Raw genomic sequence first — 18,770 nt, 5'->3', positions numbered from 1 at the left:
GAACAGTCCCTGTCTCCCCGATGATGCAATTCATAGTGACCAACAGCCTCAGCCCTAGGAGTTATGAACCAAAAATCACGATATGGCTGAGCCAGTTCCCTTCCTCCACAGGCAGGTTAAAGCACAGGGCAGAGAGGAGGCCTGGAGTGGCCCTGCGTGGATGGACTGTGGGGTTTGAGAGGGATCCATGGTCCTGGGCTTGTGCTGGCCACACTGAGCTCAAGCCGACTGTGCTCTGCAACTGGAGCAGGATGCTGAGATAAGCTGACTGCACGTGACTCTAGGTCTTGCTTGCCACTAGAGGTCAATACTGGTCCAAAAATGGGTCCTCAGCAGCTTCCATCCAGTTTAACCTGGAGCTGCCCCAAGGATGCTGCAGAATCGTCTGTCTAGCTCAGGATCCTGGTTCTGAGAGCAGCTGGTTTGTGAGGAGAGAGGCTTCCCACGCCAGCGGTCTGTTACTGAGGGGCTGTGTGAGCCAGAAAGTCAGGGCAGGGGCAACATGGGCTGGAGCTGGAAGAACAAAACACTCAGGAGATGGCGTGCATGGGGCCAGCCAAAAGCTGGGCGAATGGAGACTCCGGGGTGATGTGAGGAGGGAATGAGGTGGATATCAAAGGAGAGGGTAGAGCTTCTGCAGTCAGGGCTGGATGGAAAGGTGTAGGGTTGGGATGGGTGCACAGGGGACTGACCTCAGGGTGGGGACAGGAAAAAAATGTTTTCTTCAGCTAACTTGCCCACTAGACATGGCCCACTTGCAGGTCTGGGAGCTCATCTTACCCTGTGGGTATTTAGCAGTCTAACTGAGACCCAAATGTTGATAGGTCACACTGAGAAAACAGGAGATGTGAGAGGGAGGAGGAAACCCTTCAGACCGGAGCTGCCCAGAAACCAACACTACCCTTCTCTCCTGAGCTTGAATGCCCCAGCTTAAACTAGAGCCCTCAGCAGCCAGGCGTATTTATAAAGCAACAAAGACAAGCAGGCAATAAAGTGGCGGTTTGGATTTATTAGAGACTGCAAACGCAAACAGATTTAATGGGCTAGAAATAGAGACTGATCCACTCAAGTGCGTAGGAGAAACCTGGCTCCAAGAGCAAGGGAAGGACACAAAGTCTCCCTGGCTAAAAGGGTGGTGGGGTGTCTATGTTCTGAAGGACATTGACACTTCAGGAAGCCTTGGTGTGAGAGGAGGAACTGAGCTATGTTTCTAAGGGTTCTATAGACTGTTAGATCTTACAGGTGCGTAGTTGTGGGGTCAGTACAAAGGGCCAGCCTCAGCAAACGACCATGAATGAAGACATTGCAGTCCAGTCCCATTCTGCCACCCTTTTGCTGGACCTGGTTATTTCTTGTGCTCCACACCCTGCAAGTCAGGTGTAAAATACTGCAAATTAGATTGGTGCCCTTGCACACGTTGTTATGGTGTAAATAACTGCCAGAGGTGCTGACTTAAAAAAAATGAGCTCTCGTTGCACCACTGCAGGTTACTCCTCAGTGGAAATGAGTGGAAGAAACAAAGGGAGAAGACCATGTCCTGACTCTACTCCTTCGTACACTGACTTTCTTGATGTGCTGATTTCTGATCCTCCCCAGGTAAACAACATATCACAATCAAAATCACATCATTCAAGTCATTCTTGTGAGATCCCTCTGGGTATACTTGCCCTCTTCCCTCTTGGTGTTTGAATAAGAGAGGAATAAAACCCCACCTGTGTCCTGTCTTTGTCATGGCTGGAGACAGAGCTGCAGCCCCAGTCCCATTTCATGCTGGGGTGAACACCAGCAGAGCGCTCAGTCCCAGCCAAAGACCTGCTGATGGATAGAGGCAGGTAAGCTCGACAGCTAGAAGGAAGCAAAGCTCAGGCAGGTGTCATCATCCACACACCTCTGAAGGCACTTGTTGGTCTTTCCAATACAAGATAATGCTGCTCCTTCCACTGGTGCTAGGTCACACCAGCCAGGAGCCATGGAGGAGCTCCAGGAGCAGCCTCCTCTATGCAGCAGCACTGAACCAAAAGGTCTGCATGGGGCTCAGTCCAGCCTGGCGGCTCTCAATGGGGTTTGGAGACAGCCACTTCTGGGAGGCCCAGCCACAGGTTCTTCAGCTGCCCTGGGGAGCTCTGTCCTGGCTGAAATAGCACTCTTGTCCCTGCTCGCTGTCAATAAATCCCTCAAGTGTACCAGCTCTCAAGAAGAGCTAAACCATTTGTGCTTCTGCAGCTGGCATCTGTCCAGCATCTTGCAGCCTGTGCCCTGTCCCAGCAGCTGCGGAGGACACTTAGCGGAGTGTAACCAAAACCTGCCTTATCAAGAACTGCCTGGGAACAGAAAACAGATTCAGGGCACAGGGGAATTTCCCAGCAAAGAGTCCCTGAGAGCTGCTCTTTCTGCAACCCTATGTCCCAGTTCTGGGAATTACTGCCTGGGAATGCGGGAGCCAGCTCAGATCACTGAGTGTGAGATCTCTCTCCTCCTCCCCTCTGTCTACTAAAGCTCCTGGTCCTGTCCCGCCTGCTCCAGTGTATTCGTTCTTGAAACCAAACCATCTCTCAGGCTGCCATCGAAGATACTGAGCCCTGGTGAACCTTCTTGCTTTTCTGGTGTGTCAACCTGAACTGCTTACACTTTTTGTCCTCTGCTTGCACCACACACTGCAACACTTGTGCTCTCTGAACTGCTCCTCAAGGACACTGACTTTTCCTCTTTCAAACAGCAGTGGCTAGGTGCTCTTTGGGCAATCATTTACTTGCTGGTTAATGCAGTTTCATGGGAGGAGGGGAAGGGCCCAGGAAAAAAAATGTAAGTTGCGCTCACATTTGGTTGGCATTTTGACCCCCTAAACATATTTCTGAATTTATAAAAGTCCTGCTTTGTTTTGACCTTTTTTCTAATAAGTGATATTTAGGGAGAAGCCCTCAATTCAGAAAAGGGCTCAAAACCCCCAAATCTAAATAAAACACTTGATCTCTCATTGTACCAACACTTTGTTCAGCCCCAGTGGAAAGTTTGTTTTCTGTTCTGCTAACCCAGCCAAAAAATTTTGTTTTGAGTTGACTCAGATGCTTTGCTTTCAGGACACTCCTCAAGGACCAATGGGAGAAACAAGTCACCTTTGATTCCTTATGCAGCATGAAACCTCCTGGGTCCCCCCCCATCACCTCCCTCCACGCTGCCGTATGGATTGTCCGTGCTTCTTGGACATCAGGAACCAAGCTGCCCGGCTGTAGCGTGACTGATGCTTCCGAGGGACAAAACAGTTGGTCAGACATTGCGATTGTCTGCAAATGAGGCAAATTCCTTGGTTCTTCTTCAGCCCCACCTTAAGAGAAGAAAATTTGTCCTGCTCCCATTCTGCTCCCAGTGAGCTAAGCAGGCCAGGGCAGACTTTGGTGCAAATCCAGGGTGCTGCGCTGCTGCATGTGAGCTAGTCTAATCCTACATCCCTCCCCGCTTGTTCTCTTTGTTTCCCCTTGGCAAAGTTCCAATATTGTCTGGTTTCACCCAATTCTCCTCATTCCAGGGAATCCTTGGAGTGGCCAAGAGATAAAGTAGGTGAAGGTGAGGTTAAGCAACTAGAGCCTGTCAGGGCCAGGGCCTGCAATGCCGCAGCAAGATTCCTCCCTGGCGACTGCATTTCCACCCCTGCCCTCCCAAACACACCTCCAGGCCCCAGTCACTGTCCTTTGCTGACTGCTCCACATGGCCCCTTGCCAGGTCTATAAGCAGAAGAGTATTCCCAGGCACCACAGGCCAAAGATAACATCCCTGTGTCCCTGCTCGGATGCCTGGGTATCTCCTTTGGGCTTGCAAGGCGCCCGAGCCTGCAATCTCTCAGCATTCCTGTAGGACGGAGCAGCACATGTTGTGCCATGTTCCCTCCACAACAAGCCTGGTCTGTCTGGGGTCACCTCTTGGGGCCAGTACGTCCCTTTGCCCCAGCATTCATGGTGATTAGATCTGCTGAGACAGTTCGCAGTGAACCGAGGAGCCCCCATCCCCTCCTTTCCAGGATGAAACCTCCAGGCAAGAGGGAGGGATTTCTGAGTGCTTTGGACTTTGCTTTTGCATCTCTAAAATATCTTTAGCGGTCGTAAAAGTGAGAAACTGGGAGAGACCCGGCTAGGGCCAGTACAGTGCAACTCTCACCCAGAGCCTTTCTGAGGCACCTCAGACCTAAGAGTGCTGTTTCCCTCCGCCTTACGCGTGTTGCCCAGGCCCTGCAAAGGGCCCTTGTGACAAGCCAGTCCTTTAACAGCCTCTTGCGCTGCTGGCAGGCGAGGCTGGGCAAGGAGTCAGCCCCTGCGTGCAGGGCGGCCAGCGGAGCACGCCAGCCCTGGTCAGACTGCAGCAGCAAAGCGCTGATCTGCAGGTTGATAGGAGGAGCCACGCGAGGCCGTGCAACAGGGTGAGACTATCAGGGCAGCGGAAAAGCTACCGGCGTTTGCTCTGCGCTTCCCTAACAGCGCAGTGCTCAGCCGCAGGGGCACGGTGGGCGGGAGGTCGGCGTGCAGAGCGGCGCGGGAGCGCGGGGCTCCCTGGCTCCCAGGCTGGGCAGCACAGCCCTGTCTCTGCAGGGAGAGCAGAAGCTGCTTTTTGGCAGAAGCTGCCAGCTCAGTGAGACCCCTGACTGGAAGGCACTGCAGTTGGGTTTCTTCCGCTGAAGGGCAATCACACAGAGTCATTGCTGATGGTTACACTGCCAGGCGTTAGCAAGGTCCCTGACACTATAAAATGCTCCTTTGTGCCTCTGTGTTTCCTACTCTTTCAAGCTTTCGGGAGTTGCATTAGGGCAGGGCTGAAGACTGGTCCTCCCACACAGCTGGCAGAAGAACATACAACTGTCAACAGAGCGTTTTGTGTTTAGGGCTTAGGTACTGTTTAGGGATTTCAGCTTCTTTCTAGCCTCTTGCTCTGTGTACCTGAGAACACCCTGCAGAATACACGTGTCATGGGAGACCCAAAAACAGTGCACTGTGCTCTGAACAGGGCTGCCTGGAGGGACTGTGGATCCTTAGGACAATTAATCCTGCTCTTGTTTCGGGTGAGGCAGGTGCCTCTGGGGTGTGCAAGGGCAGAGCATCCTTGCTGAGTGACTCGGGTCCTGCTCAAGCTCTGGGGCTCTGCCTGTGCAGGTCCAAAGAGGTTGGGCAGACAGAGGCCTGTTGCTGCAGGAAGCAGCAGGTCCCTCAGTGTAATGGGGATGGTGCTGCAGACCTGCAGGGTACGGAGACCATCAAAGACAGGCAGGAACATGGTGTGCAGACACAGTGCGAGTCAGATCACACACTGGGGTTTGGAGCCATTGCCTGCACTCACGTCCCTAACACTGTCCTGGTCACAAGCACAGGTGCTGGACAAGTGCTGACAAGTACTGGATTCTGGCGCCAACTTCCCAGCCATTCCCTGGGGCTGGAGGAAGAAGCCTGTGTCAGTGCTCTCCTACAGCGTGCCTAAAGGAACTAGTCTGGCACACCAGACTCAGGTATTGGGGTTGATGCTGGTCCAGCAAATCATGTTCCCGAATGTTGCTCAGTCCTTTTCAATGCATGATGTATTTTCCCTGCAAAAAAGGTTCATTTCAGATGCTGCCTTGGTCTGTAATGAATTTCCCATAGATAGCTCAGCTGCTGGACAGCACTGAGGGCTGAGTTGCTGTCTTACTCCCAGTTAGGCCTCCATGGTGCATCATAGTTTGCCTGCTGATTCCTCAGCTGTAAGGAGGTGCTCTTTGCTTCTCAGCTGCATTTTCACAGCTCTTTCCAAACATATCTTTGCCCAGCTGCCTGCGTGGAGCCCAAACCTCTGAAATGAGATTTGAGAACAGTTTTGTGTTGCCACTAGTTTCTCTAAGACTATCCACTGCATTTTTTCTGCCATCTGTCATTTTGAGAAGAAAGCAAACAAGAAATAACGATAAACTCAAGTTATTGCCCTATTAACATGGAAATCAATACCATTTGCTGAGCCTGCAGGCCTCAGTTAGATGCCATCAGGAAATTCGGACAGCTTGCCTGAGCTGTAGTCTTTCATCTACTAACAGGCACTTCTGGGACCTTCAGCCAGAAGAAGGAACTCTGATATGCTCGAATGATTTGCCCCGGTCTTTGAGAAAGGAACACATGGTTTTGCAGAGACTTGAAGCACCATCAAAACAATGAAAAAAAATGGAGTATGTGCTTATGCTGATTAATATAACACTATGGGAAGTCCCATATCAGAAATGCCTTGTGCTCTTTCACATGGAATGGGAAAATCCACCTTTTTCCATTCATCTTCCTTAGGTTTCCCCTTTTCCATGCATACTGCACTGCAGTGCAGATGCAGTGAACTTGCTGGAAAGTAGGACATCAGGTGTGAGGAGGGGACGTGGCCAAGCTCTGGCCAAGCTTTCTCCAAGGATGCTTGGAGGAGCCAACCATTCTGGAGGCTGCAAGGCACTGAGGTCTCCAAACCCACCTCCTGGCAGCACCTCAGAGCTACTCTGCTGGTTCATAGAACTTGTGCCCATCCCAGCTCAGCAGGTCTTGCCAGGATGATGTGCTGAGTAAAACGTTCTGGGAAATGTTAATTCTGTATCCCTGTAAATATACAGCAGCCTTGGCGGGGCCATTGCGTGTCTACATAGTGCTGGCATTGTTTTAAATCATGTGTCTTCCTCTTCCTCCTGGAAGCTTCTCCTGCAAACTTCTTTCCCACATATACTGCAATACCCATGCCCAACCCAGTGATTCAGACTGCCCTAACAAGGATATGAGGAGGCCCCACAATTTGTTTTTTCTTGGTCATTTTAAGGGAATTTGGAGCCCAGGCTCAGTCAATTTGCCCTTGGTTGGACAGAGCTGTCCACAGGTCAGTAGGGAGGGAATGGGCGGCCTGTGGGCAGCCTCCCAGCTCTACCAGGGCTGCATCTCCCAAGCTCTGCATCCAGAGCCTGGCAGAGGCTCTCTGGAGGAAATGAGCCCCTGTAATACTTTGGAGTTGCCCAAGAGGCTCTGGGAGTAGCCCCGCATGGCCCAGCCCCATTCACCTTCACCCTGGCTTACAAGGTGTTATTGATGGTCTAGATGCACGTCAGAAAGCAAGGAGAAAAAGGTCTTACCAGCCTTCCCCTCCCACGAGGAGAAAGACCTTCCTGAGCTGCAGTTCTGCCCCATAAGACAGGAGGGACCCATGGGGGGAGAGTGGGACAGTGACACCTGGGTGAGGGGCACCTGCCATCATCCTCAGCACTGGCTGGGAAAGGCAGTTGCAGAGCCAGATCCCTAGCGAGGGGAGCAGGGCAGCACCCTCACTGTGTCGTGTAGGAAAGGAGGGCGCTCAGGGCAGCTGGTGCCGAGGGTCAGGATGCCTGGTCCAACCCGACCCAGGAAGGAGAAAGGAAGGTGTGCGGGGCTGGGCAGAGCAGGGGGCAGGATGCCCAGACTCCACTCCCTGCTGGGCACCTCACGCCTCTCGCAGTGACCCTGCGAGGCAGGGCTCAGACGGGTTTGGAGCAGCTGAGAGGAAAGGTGCTGCAGACCCATCCCTCCTCCTGGGGAGGAAGGACGGTGAGAGCGAGTCTGTCGAACCTCCCCGCACTCTGAAACGTGATCCTGCCAGAGGCACCTCCCTGGCCCCACCTTGCACTCTTATATATGTCTCCTGCCTTCCACGGGGGCAGGAGATGCGGGCTGCCGTGTTCCGCCAGCTCCCCGGGGATCTCCGTGGACGGAGCGGCCGAGGCACCAGGGAATGGCCAAGAACACCTACATGCGCTGGCGGCTCCCGCTCGTCTGCCTCCTCTGGGAGGTGGCCATGATCGTCCTTTTCGGGGTCTTTGTGCGCTTCGATCCCGAAGCTGACGCCCACTGGGAGGAAGAGAAGAAAGAGATGAATGTGACCAGTGACATAGAGAATGATTTCTACTTCCGATACCCGTGTGAGTATTTGGGCACCCTCTTCAGAGGGCTGGCTGTCCCCTTCCCTCTACATTGCATGTATTGCTGCTCCCAGCATCCCAACCCCAGCTGCAAGGTCCCTCCTGCTGGACCAAGCCATCTCTCTGTTATCTGGCTCTGGATCTGGGAGCAAGTGAAGGAGTATTTTCAAACGGTCAAGCCCTTGCCAAGTGTTTCTGTGTTCCCCAGTTATATCTGGCTTGGGGCACAGCATGTCAGAGGCGATGTCTCTACCTGCTCCTGGAGAATCAGGCTCTTGCCTTGGTCTGACACTTACCAAAGAGCAAGAGAGAAGCCTTGCGGTTTCCCAGTGGTCCTGGGGCATTGTCCCTGGGGTACTGTGACACCAGTAAATGACGTCTCCTTTCCAGGAATAGGGCTGACGTGTTCTCAGTACCCCTCAAATTTCCGCTTGCTGCCTCTTCCCTTGGCTCTGGATCAGAGCAAGCTTTTCTGGGTATACAAAGGAATGGTTGTCTAGATCCCATGACATCTTCCTCCTCTTCCTACATCCTCCCCCTCACTAGTAAATTACCTTGTAGTTACTGCCATTTTGATGCTGGAGATCTCCTGAGCTGCCAGGTTCCCAAGGCTCTTTGGTCACTGCATAATACTGCAGTAGTGTTTTTTCTCATGTGCTTAAAGCCTTTTTGACAAGGCGGTGTGTTTGCCTGGATTTGATCTCCACTGCTGGTCATCTTCTTTGTCTACCATGGGAAACACTCTGCTTCTGTAGGCAATTGTTTCCAAGGAAGCAACAGACCTGACTCATGAATCTCGTTAGAACATTTCTATAAAAAAAGCACTTTCTAAATCAAAGGAACTATAGAAATCTGTACCTGCTGAGGATTAGCTATTTCAGAAAAGGATTTGATTAGAAAACCCAGTTGTTCAGCTGGCATTCTGGTTAGTCTAAAGCCAAGGCTTGACTCTTTGTCAAGATCTTGCCCCTTGGACTAGCCCCACACAGGTCTGTGTGAAGCCCCAGCAGTGCAAAAGTGGCAGTGTTGTCATTGTCATGCTGAGAGGACATCAGGGGGTTGAGGTTTAGGCCAGAGAGCTTGTGGGAGCTAGCAATGTTATACCTCTTCTGTACCCCAGCTTTGCTCCGTATCACTGAATATTCTCCCTCAAATGACTTAAAAGATTCGCATTAATAAATCAAGTTCCGATCAACTGTTTTTGGTTTAACTTCGAATTCTGTTTCAGACCTGAGGAAGGGCTCATGTGCAGAGCAGGGTTTTTTTCCTCATTATCTAATCAGAAATACTCTCTCTCCCTCTCAGTGTCTCTGCAAAGATGGGCAAACGAAGCAAGAGGAGAGAGCCCTGGCATTTTGATCACCGTGTCCATCCATCTCTTTTTAGAAGAGACTGAGATGGTTAAACACACACAGATGATTTGCCTTAATGTTTCTGTGATTATTACTGTCCACAGGACCTATCTCCAATGGCAGAGATGTAGTGGGAAAGGCATGACAAACTGAAGAGTCCCCCAAGCCCAGAGATGATGAGGAAATCCAGGCAGGAGGGAGTCTGTGTGCAGTTGTTTCATGATGCCCATTTCCAGCACTGCCAGTTCAATTCTAATCAGTACTACAATTACTTCTAGTTTTGACTCATGTGTTGATATTTCATAATGGGTGAATCATCTGCTCTTTAGGGAAAGTAACAAGATTCTTCAGCATAGATAGTATTTCCAAAGCCCAAACACTTCCTTCTGGTAGCAATGGCAATTGCCTTCCCAAGGCAAGTTCGAAGAAACTTTAAGGCTTAGGAGCACCTGGACTACTTGTGAGCCACAAAAACATATTCCTCTCGAGGGAAAACAAATGCAAGGGTTTAGACTATGGATATTTTGAGGAAAAACCTGATCTTCCTTCTATGTTCTTGCAAGGTCTAACACACGATCAGGTTCCTCTGTATTTTTGGAGGATGCACAGTCTGCAGACATAACTCTGCCTTACATATTTCTTCTTTCAGGAGGATTTAGCAGGAATATATAATACAAATGGAAACAGACCATTCTAGACCTGTATTTTGCTGCTTATCCTTGAGAACAGAGATAGTGAGAATAAATACAGCAATAACAAATAATACTGCAAAGGGAAAGTGTGTGACTATGGTAAAATCAGAGTTACAAAGACTGGTTCTTAGGATGTGCAGAAAAGTGCACTTGAAGAGACCTCTGCTGAACAGTGTCAGCTGCAAGTCCTGTCTTCTTGCTGTTTTGCAAGGAATTTCATAGGTGTGGGGAGCATATTTAGAAACAAGAAAATTAATCTCTCTGCAACATTGCGCTACACTGCTGGAGCCTGTCCAAATGCTTGTCATTATACAAATTGCAAGATCTTAGAAAGGGCCAGTGGACGGAAGCTAGGACTCTTTTCATGGGCAGCCTCCAGTGTGAGGCTATGCATGATTTAATTTGCAATTATGCAGGTTTTCAGCTCGCCTAGTTGCAAAGTGATGCTTATCTGAAAGAAACAATGCAACATTAAAAAGTAAACCAGGTTTATTGCACCAAGAATTTCTCTCAGGAGGGTCATAGTCCCACAGGTAGGGTTTCCCCCGGGGAAGGGCATCTGAGGGACAAGAGTTAGCAGGTATGAGCGCTCTTGGAAGAACTGGATATCTCTGGTGAGGATGACTCTTGCTCCAGACTGAAGGGAACAACTAAGCAGTGAAACTCTCAGCAAGTGAGATCCTGGTTCAAGTATATTTTGCCACTGACTTTCGTGCAGCAAGGGTCTCCACTACAACAGGAGAGGGAGAGGAGTATGTGCCTCTCTGCACTGCCCAGAGCTCAGCTTACCACGTGCTAGTTCCTAGGTCAATGGGAGACCCATTAGATCAATTACAGGGAACAAGCCAGAAGCAGCTACATAGCTACCCCTATAAAATTCAACTGTTACCATTTCTCTCAGCAAGGTTAGCTCTGACAGATGGAAGAAGTAATGGTTACAAGCACTGTGCTGTGGATTGGCCTGCAGAAGTTGATGGACTGAAAAATTATGATTTAGTGCTTTTTCTTTTAAGCAAGTTTCCACTGTTACTATACTCTGCCCTAAATATCTGTCCCAAGCTATCAACAGGGCCAGGACCCTTGGTGTGATGGGCCTACTCAAAATGACCATTCATGGGCTTTTAATAAAATTTGAACACTAATAACTTTACTTGATGTTTTCTCAGTTTTTTGAAAAAGGGGAAAAATGAATAGAAAAATATTTTCCTTTGCACACTCCTTTCCAGTCTTCCCTTGCAAACTGCTTTTAGTAAACACTTCTGGCTTTCAAGACTGAACTTTTTAACCAAAAGCCACTTTCCAAAAGCTGAACAATCTTCAGACTTATAAATCAGGGGGGCATGTGACAAACGCACACATTTTTCTGTTGAATTTCTTCCCTGCTGTCACTGACATTATTAGTTTCTCTGCACTACTGAATTCATATGGCATTTGCAGCCTCACCTTCCCCTGCAGAACTGATGATTCCTTCCCTTGGCACAGCTTTCCAGGATGTCCATGTGATGATCTTTGTGGGCTTTGGCTTCCTCATGATGTTCCTCAAGCGTTATGGATTTGGAGCTGTGGGTTTCAATTTCCTCCTTGCCGCTTTTGGGATCCAGTGGGCTCTCCTGATGCAAGGCTGGTTCCACTCTTTCGAGACCGGAAAGATCCTCATTGGAGTGGAGAAGTAAGGAGAGACTTGGGCTATGGGTGCCATCTGTGGGCTGGATAGTAGAAGAGCTCAGATGGGAACCAAGCAGTTGGGACCACCTGTCCCTGCATTATGTGCAAAAGATACCCTTGAAACTGTTGTCTTGTCTTCCTGGGGGTGGCTGAGGGTGAGTTATGGAATAATATTTCCTTATTAAACCATAGTTTTCCTTTCTCTCTTTCAGCCTGATCAATGCTGATTTCTGCGTGGGCTCTGTGTGCATTGCCTTTGGGGCCATCCTGGGCAAAACGAGCCCCATACAGCTCCTTGTAATGACGTTGTTTCAAGTCACGCTCTTTGCAGTGAATGAGTACATCCTTCTCAACCTGCTCCACGTAAGGCTCTCCTTTAGGCACAACCAGCTTGGTTCTGTTTCTGCCCTTCTACATGTTTTCAAATTATCTCCACCAAGCCATTGCTTTCCTAAGTATTTGAAACGCAATAATTCAGACAGAAAAAAATAAACGCGTTTGAAAGGAGAGGGATGGCAGGAGCCAGTCCTTTGTGGTCTGTCACATCCTTTCTCTGAGAAAGATTTCCCAGAGTTTTACATACAAACTACAAGCCAAATAAGTCAAGGGCACTGGGTCCCTCTACTGAGGCTCCCAAGGCAGCTGAGGAGCCCTGACACAAAGAGCCAGTCACTCTCTTCATGCCTGTCAGAGATTTTCTTCTTGGTTGTTTCTCCTGCTGGAATATGGGATTTGTAGAAGGAAATCAAATGGCAAAGTCCAAGGGAAGGTTTGGGGGCCTAGCAAGCAAAGAGGCTCCCACAAGACCTGAACACATGTGCAAGCCAACCTGGCATAAGGGAAAGAATGGCAAAGCCTTGGGAGAAGTAGAGCTTTATTTGTTTCTAATTGCTGGTCAGAATTTCATTTTCCTGATGTGAGGGATGAAAACGCACTTGTAGAACTAGAGAGAAAGCAGGAGGTGAAGTTGAGAGCCTGAGCAACGGGGACCCTGGAGCAACTCTAGCACTGGGGAAAAGGACTTCTTGGAGATCCACTGGTCTCGTAGTTGGAAACATGAGGCAGGGATCCTTTGCTGATGCTTATCGTCAGCAACATGGAAAGAGGAATTCTTGTCTGACAGCATGATGATTATCTTGACTGTGTGCCTTTGAAATACCCGCTGTGATTCCCTCCAGGCTCATCACATCATGTAAATGAGTCCAGGTAGCAGCCAAGCACAGAGGTTCAGCCCTTGCTGTCTTGAATGGCTCCTTCTCACCCCTCTCTGTAGGTGATGCTCTGGCACCAGCTCTGGGCAAATGCAGCTAACGAGAGAGACCTGCAGCATCTGCAGGAGTAGCAGACAGATAGACAAGTCGAAAAGTGATGCAACACAACCACAAATGTTTGAGGCAATAAGAAGAGGAGGGGAGGACAAATATCCAGAGACATGTTAGTGGGGTGCTCTACCAAAGATGGCCTGGTGCCACCAGGCTGAGCTCCTTCTGCACTGCCCGGGCATGCAGGGAGAGCAAGGACTCTTGATTCAGTCCATCACAAACCAGCAGAAAGTCTGCATTCACAGTAAGCATCATCAGCCTTCGCGGGGAAGTGCTTCAGGAACAGGAGATCTTGCTTCTGTCTGTTTCTGCTTGTAACACTTGTGTCTTTTCAATATTTGTAAAAGAATCTTGAGGTGAAAGGGATAAAGTATTCTGTATTTAATGCTCACTCCTGTGCCTATTTCATCTTGTGATGGAAGAAGGTTAATCCTAGTTTGTTTTAATGATATCACTGCAACTCACTTTTCATTGGGACAGGTCAGGAATTCGCTTCTGCCTTGATGCCCTTCACGGGGGAGCCAGGGGGAACGGCATGGCCATACACAAGCCCAAAAGAGCAGGATAAATAGTAGGATTGGAGCTTTTTTGTTTCTCTCTCCACATGATCAAGTGCGGGCTGTGCCTGGAAATTGGGAGAACAAGCTGGGCATGAAGCAAGCCAGATCTCTTTTCCAGAAGAAGTGGAGATTCCAGGAGGGAAATTCTGTTTTTTTCATGGCCATAGGTTAAAGATGCAGGTGGCTCCATGACCATTCACACCTTTGGGGCCTACTTTGGCCTGACTGTGACACGTATCCTGTACAGACCCAACCTGGAGCAGAGTAAGGACAAGCAGGGCTCTGTGTACCACTCCGACCTCTTCGCTATGATCGGTGAGTAAACCCCAGCCTCAATGGAGTTGGGATTTGTGTACTGCTCAGTCACAGGGAGCAGCTCCCTCCGGGGAAGACAGACTGAAACCAGGGCCTGGTGCTGAGGAACGCTATATCCCCCTTTTTTGACAATTCAGAGCTACTCAGTGTCCTGCATTGAGGCTTGGGTTGAGATGGTGCCTGGGAAAATAAGTTAGGGTTTTGGTTTCCTTCCTCTGCGAGTATCTCCTAATGCTGAGGGAGGAACAGCACTGGGAGAGCGGGAATATCAAGCCCTCAGATTTTAACTTCTCTGTGCAAAGAATCATCTTCCTTTTAGGGATTTTTCAATCCCTGTAATCTTTTTTTTTTTTTTTTCACTTTCCCTTCTTTGTGTTCCCCTCCCCATCCCATCAGGTACTCTGTACTTGTGGATGTACTGGCCCAGTTTTAATTCTGCAATTTCTGAACACGGGGATGCCCAGCACCGGGCCGCAATTAACACGTACTGCTCACTAGCTGCTTGTGTCCTCACCACAATGGCCTTCTCCAGCATGCTGCAGAAGAAAGGCAAGCTTGACATGGTAAGCTGGGAAAAGACCCCAGTGCTCCCCAGGTGCTTTGTCACTAGATTGATCAAGGGGCCAGGAAGGGATCACCACTCTTCATTTGCTGAAATGGTACCACATTTCAAGGCCTGAGGGTCCCAAGCTGGAAAACAAGAGGTTATTTGGAATAAGCAGGCAGGCAGTAAAACCTGTTGTGCACAAGGCATGCAGGGGAAAAAACTGGGTGATGCCCTGCACATGGTGGACCTAACACAGCAGGCCACAAACACGTGAATATGCTATGCCAAGAGAGAGCTTCTGATGGGCATGTTGCAGAGCTGTGTTTGGCAGCATTCTCCAGCCAGCCAAGAAGGGCCTGTGTGGCAGCTTGTAAGCAACCAGGGGGCTGACTTGTACATGTTATGTGTGTGGGTGCACAACTGTGTGACAGCAGAGCCTGCGTGACACATGGGTGAGACAATTTCCATCTCATCACAACTCTCCACCCAGATTTGTGGATGCAAGGAGCGTGTGTGGTATGAGGAGTGGGAGTCTATTTGCTGCTGTGCTTCAACAGAGGCTGCCCGTTCTTCTCCTCTTGTTTTTTCTCCAGCAAGTAGGAAAATGGGCCATAATATTTCCTCTGGAAACATTTTCAGAGCTGATTTTCCTGCTATACTATCCACACCATCCCTGAGCAATTGGAATCTCTTTGAGATGATAAGACAAGACAATTACTTCTGCAGGTTCACATCCAGAACGCAACGCTGGCTGGTGGTGTGGCTGTGGGCACCAGTGCGGAGATGATGCTGACTCCATATGGCTCCCTCATTGTCGGGTTCATCTGTGGCATCGTGTCCACAGTGGGGTATGTCTACCTCACGGTGAGTGCTGTGTGGGGAATTGCAGCCCTGGTGCTGCTAAGGAAACCAGAGATGGATTCACTGAGGCTTCCTGCTTTCCACTGTCCCCTGTGAAGATGCATTTGACTCCATTTACTGTCTCAAAATTCTCAGGAAGGCTCCAATAGGAGAATGGTTGGAGGATATATTTTCATTTCACCTTACATTTGGCTCAATCACTGTCTGAAAGCCTTTCATTCTTGAAAGGGACCCATAATATCACTCCTCCCTCCTCGCCAATCCCAGCTGCAGAATCACAGAATTGTGAGGTTGGAAGAGACTTCTAGAGATGTCCCCTTGCACATTGCAGAGTTGCATCAGGCAGGTTTTGAAGATCTCCCAAAAAGGAGACCTCACAACCTCTCTGGGCAGCCTGTTCCAGTGCTCTGTCACCTTAAGTTCTTTCTCAAATGCAGATGAAACTTACTGTGTTTCAGTTTGTACCCATTACCCTTTGGCATGCCCCTGCTCCCTTCTAGCTCCCACTCCTCACTATATCCACCGTGGATATAGTGCTATATTCTCCATGGAAGGAACTAATTTCCTTCCAGGATTGTGGTCATGTTCCCCATCTCTCTCTACTTCCCTTCCCCACAGCCTGTTTTGGAGTCCAGGTTGCACATCCAGGACACATGTGGCATTCACAACCTCCATGGCATGCCAGGCCTTATTGGGGGCATTGTGGGAGCCGTCACTGCAGCTGCAGCCACGGAGGAGGTGTATGGAAAGGAAGGGTAAGACAGCGTGAAACTCTTCCATGACAATTCATTTTACCCTGGACTCCTTAGGCTGGAGTTAATAGCCTGAATTAATAGCGTTTGCTTTGTGTCCAGAGTTGTTACTTTCTCCCCTCAAGAACACATGGTGGACTGTCTAATTTGGGCTTGCTAAATTGTGAAAGACTCTTGTAGCTGACAGTCCTCTGTTGCCCTCAAAAGATGTGCCATAACCCCAGTCCTTGGCACAATGGGTGGGGGAAGGTTTCTTCTTCTGTCTCTGCATTGTTTTGAGGGTCAGGTAAAATCTTAAGGTCTGAAATCCAAAATAAATGTTTATCTTTTGGGCTGTTGCTCCAAGCTAAAGCTTGGCTGGGGGCAGAGGAGGAGAAAGTGAGCAGTGTTTTGTGCCATTGCAACATTCTTCTAGTTCTCTGCAGAAGAGGGAGTTCTGAGGGAGCAGGGCACACAGTTCTCCAGCCTGGCTCAGCATAGCTTTCCTCCACCTGGGGAAGGTCTCCTGCTGGAAGCAATCCCCATCTTTTTTGTCCTCCGCAGCTTTATCAAGGCCTTTGACTTCACTGGCAGCTACAAGACCCGGACACCCAGTGTCCAAGGAGGTTTCCAGGCAGCTGGGATCGTTGTATCTCTGGTCATGGCATTCGCTGGGGGGGCTCTTGTGGGTAAGCAGGAGGGAAGCATGGAGAGGGGAAGATTGAGTCCAGCTTGTAACTGAACTGGGCATCCATGTGCTCTTCCCCTTGGCCAGATGGATCCTTCCTACTTTTGTTGCAAGGGCTGCAACCCTGTCCCAGGAGAAACAGCAATTGCAAGGTTGCTCACCTTGCTTATGAGATCATGCAGATAGGACTGTCCCAAAGCCCACAGGGGCAGAGGGAACTGGGCAGTAAAGGGGGACTCTTGAATACCAGGAAAGCCACGTGGGCTTAGAGAAAGGGGGTAGGTGTTTGCATTAATACAATAATAAGCAACAGTGCTGGGTTTGTTCCCTTTGCTGTCTGAACAGGTAGAATCTGTCCATCTTCCCCCATCTGATATGTCATTGCTGCCGCTTTGTGGGCAGCTGGAGCACAGCAGAAGCCCTGTGTTGTCTCCTTCTCCCCTTCCCAATCAGGATGATCTCTCCTGGGATAGCTCAGAGTTGTGAGCAAGCAGCAGGTCTCTGCCCAGTGTCCACACACCCAGTCTCAGTAGTCGCATGAAGTGCATGAAGCGGTCCTGGAGACTGACTCAGGGTCACTTCCTTACAATGGGGAGGGAGCCCTGCCCTACATCCCTGGAGTCTGGTGTCCGCCTGCAACACGGCCTCCTTTGGTGCTTCCAGGAGGCATCCTGAAGCTGCCCATCTGGGGTGATCCCGCAGACGAGACCTGCTTTGAGGATGACATCTACTGGGAGGTGAGCTATGCGGATAAGGGACCCTCGCAGTCCTGGGGAATAAAGGGACCAGGGTGTCAAGGTTGGCAGGACTGAGGTGAAGGACTCAGAGTAAGGGCTGGTGAGGCTGAGGAGGTTGGAAACAGTGGGACTGAGGCAGGGCTGTGAGTCAGAATGGGGGGGACAGAGGTGTGGTCAGAGGCAGTTGGGCAGAGGAGAGGTGTGGGTCAGGGTTGGGGTAGAGAATGGGTGTGGGTCGGGCTCTGTGGGGTGGAGGAGTGGTGTGGATCGGTGTTGAGGTAGAGGAGGGGTGCAAGTCGGGTTGGGGCAGAGGACAGGTGTGCGTCGGGGTTGGGGCAGAGGAGGGCTGTGTATCGGGGTTGGGGCAGAGGAGAGGTGTGTGTCAGGGTTGGGGTAGAGGAGGTTTTGTGTTGGGGTAGAGGAGGGGTGTGTGTCGGGGTTGGGGTAGAGGAGGTTTTCTGTTGGGGTAGAAGAGGGCTGTGTGTCGGGGCTGGGGTAGAGGAGGGTTTGTGTTGGGGTAGAGGAGGGGTGTGTGTCGGGGCTGGGGTAGAGGAGGGTTTGTGTTGGGGTAGAGGAGGGGTGTGTGTCGGGGTTGGGGTAGAGGAGGGTTTGTGTTGGGGTAGAGGAGGGGTGTGTGTTGGGGTTGGGGTAGAGGAGGTTTTCTGTTGGGGGGGAGGAGGGCTGTATGTCGGGGCTGGGGTAGAGGAGGGTTTGTGTTGGGGTAGAGGAGGGGTGTGTGTCGGGGCTGGGGTAGAGGAGGGTTTGTGTTGGGGTAGAGGAGGGGTGTGTGTTGGGGTTGGGGTAGAGGAGGGTTTGTGTTGGGGTAGAGGAGGGGTGTGTGTCGGGGCTGGGGTAGAGGAGGGGTGTGTGTCGGGGTAGAGGAGGGGTGTGTGACGGTGTTGGGGCAGAGGACGGGCGTGGGTCAGGCTCTGCGGGGCCGGCGCGGGCGCGGCGGGCGCGCACAAGATGGCGCTGCTGCCCGCGGCACGAGGCGGGCGTGCGGGAAGTGCCGCGGCTGAGGCGGGCGCCGCCGCCGCAGGTGCCCGAGGACGAGGAGAGCGACGTGTACCACATGCACAGCCCCGGCGACAAGCCCGCCTCCCCCTGAGCCCCGCGCCCGCGCGCGGCTTCCCTCCTGCCGCCCTCCCGCCCTCCGGGGCGATCTGGAGTCCGCCAGGCCCGGTGTGGCCCGGGAAGGAGGACCAGGAACGGTGGAAAACACGGCTGCCCCTGAAGGGATTGTGCTGGGCTCCGGCCATCTCTGCACTCCCTAGGGAGCATGGCCACCCTATGCCGCCCACAGCAAAGCCAAGGTGCTGCAGCGCCCGAGCTCTGCTCCCTTGCTCCACTGCCTTCTGTGACAGCTCCCCATGGCAGCA

At 50.9% G+C, this 18,770-nt stretch overlaps 1 protein-coding gene across 1 annotated transcript; it reads left to right on the top strand.

Annotated features, from left to right (window-relative positions):
• Positions 1–7,719: 7,719 nt before the first annotated feature.
• Positions 7,720–18,536, top strand: RHCG (Rh family C glycoprotein). Its single transcript, XM_088525482.1, has 10 exons — positions 7,720–7,921; positions 11,448–11,634; positions 11,843–11,993; positions 13,680–13,827; positions 14,224–14,390; positions 15,101–15,238; positions 15,854–15,990; positions 16,531–16,655; positions 17,318–17,391; positions 18,431–18,536. The coding sequence occupies exons 1-10, from the start codon at positions 7,735–7,737 to the stop codon at positions 18,497–18,499; spliced, it is 1,383 nt and encodes a 460-aa protein (XP_088381608.1). The 5' UTR covers positions 7,720–7,734; the 3' UTR covers positions 18,500–18,536.
• The last annotated feature ends 234 nt before the right edge of the window (positions 18,537–18,770 follow it).

This window comes from Tinamus guttatus, unplaced genomic scaffold (genome assembly GCF_059628265.1).
Source record: "Tinamus guttatus ecotype Peru unplaced genomic scaffold, ASM5962826v1 Tinamus_guttatus_pri_ptg000004l, whole genome shotgun sequence".
Classification (NCBI taxonomy): domain Eukaryota; kingdom Metazoa; phylum Chordata; class Aves; order Tinamiformes; family Tinamidae; genus Tinamus; species Tinamus guttatus.
The sequence above is the reverse complement of the archived record's forward strand: the minus strand, read 5'-3'. Positions and strand labels throughout refer to the sequence as shown.

Coding starts and splice junctions, on each gene's coding strand:
- RHCG (XM_088525482.1), top strand. CDS start 7,735: ATGGCCAAGAACACCTACATGCGCTGGCGGCTCCCGCTCGTCTGCCTC. Junction 16,656..17,317: donor CGCTGGGGGGGCTCTTGTGG/GTAAGCAGGAGG, acceptor TGGTGCTTCCAG/GAGGCATCCTGAAGCTGCCC. Junction 17,392..18,430: donor AGGATGACATCTACTGGGAG/GTGAGCTATGCG, acceptor CCGCCGCCGCAG/GTGCCCGAGGACGAGGAGAG.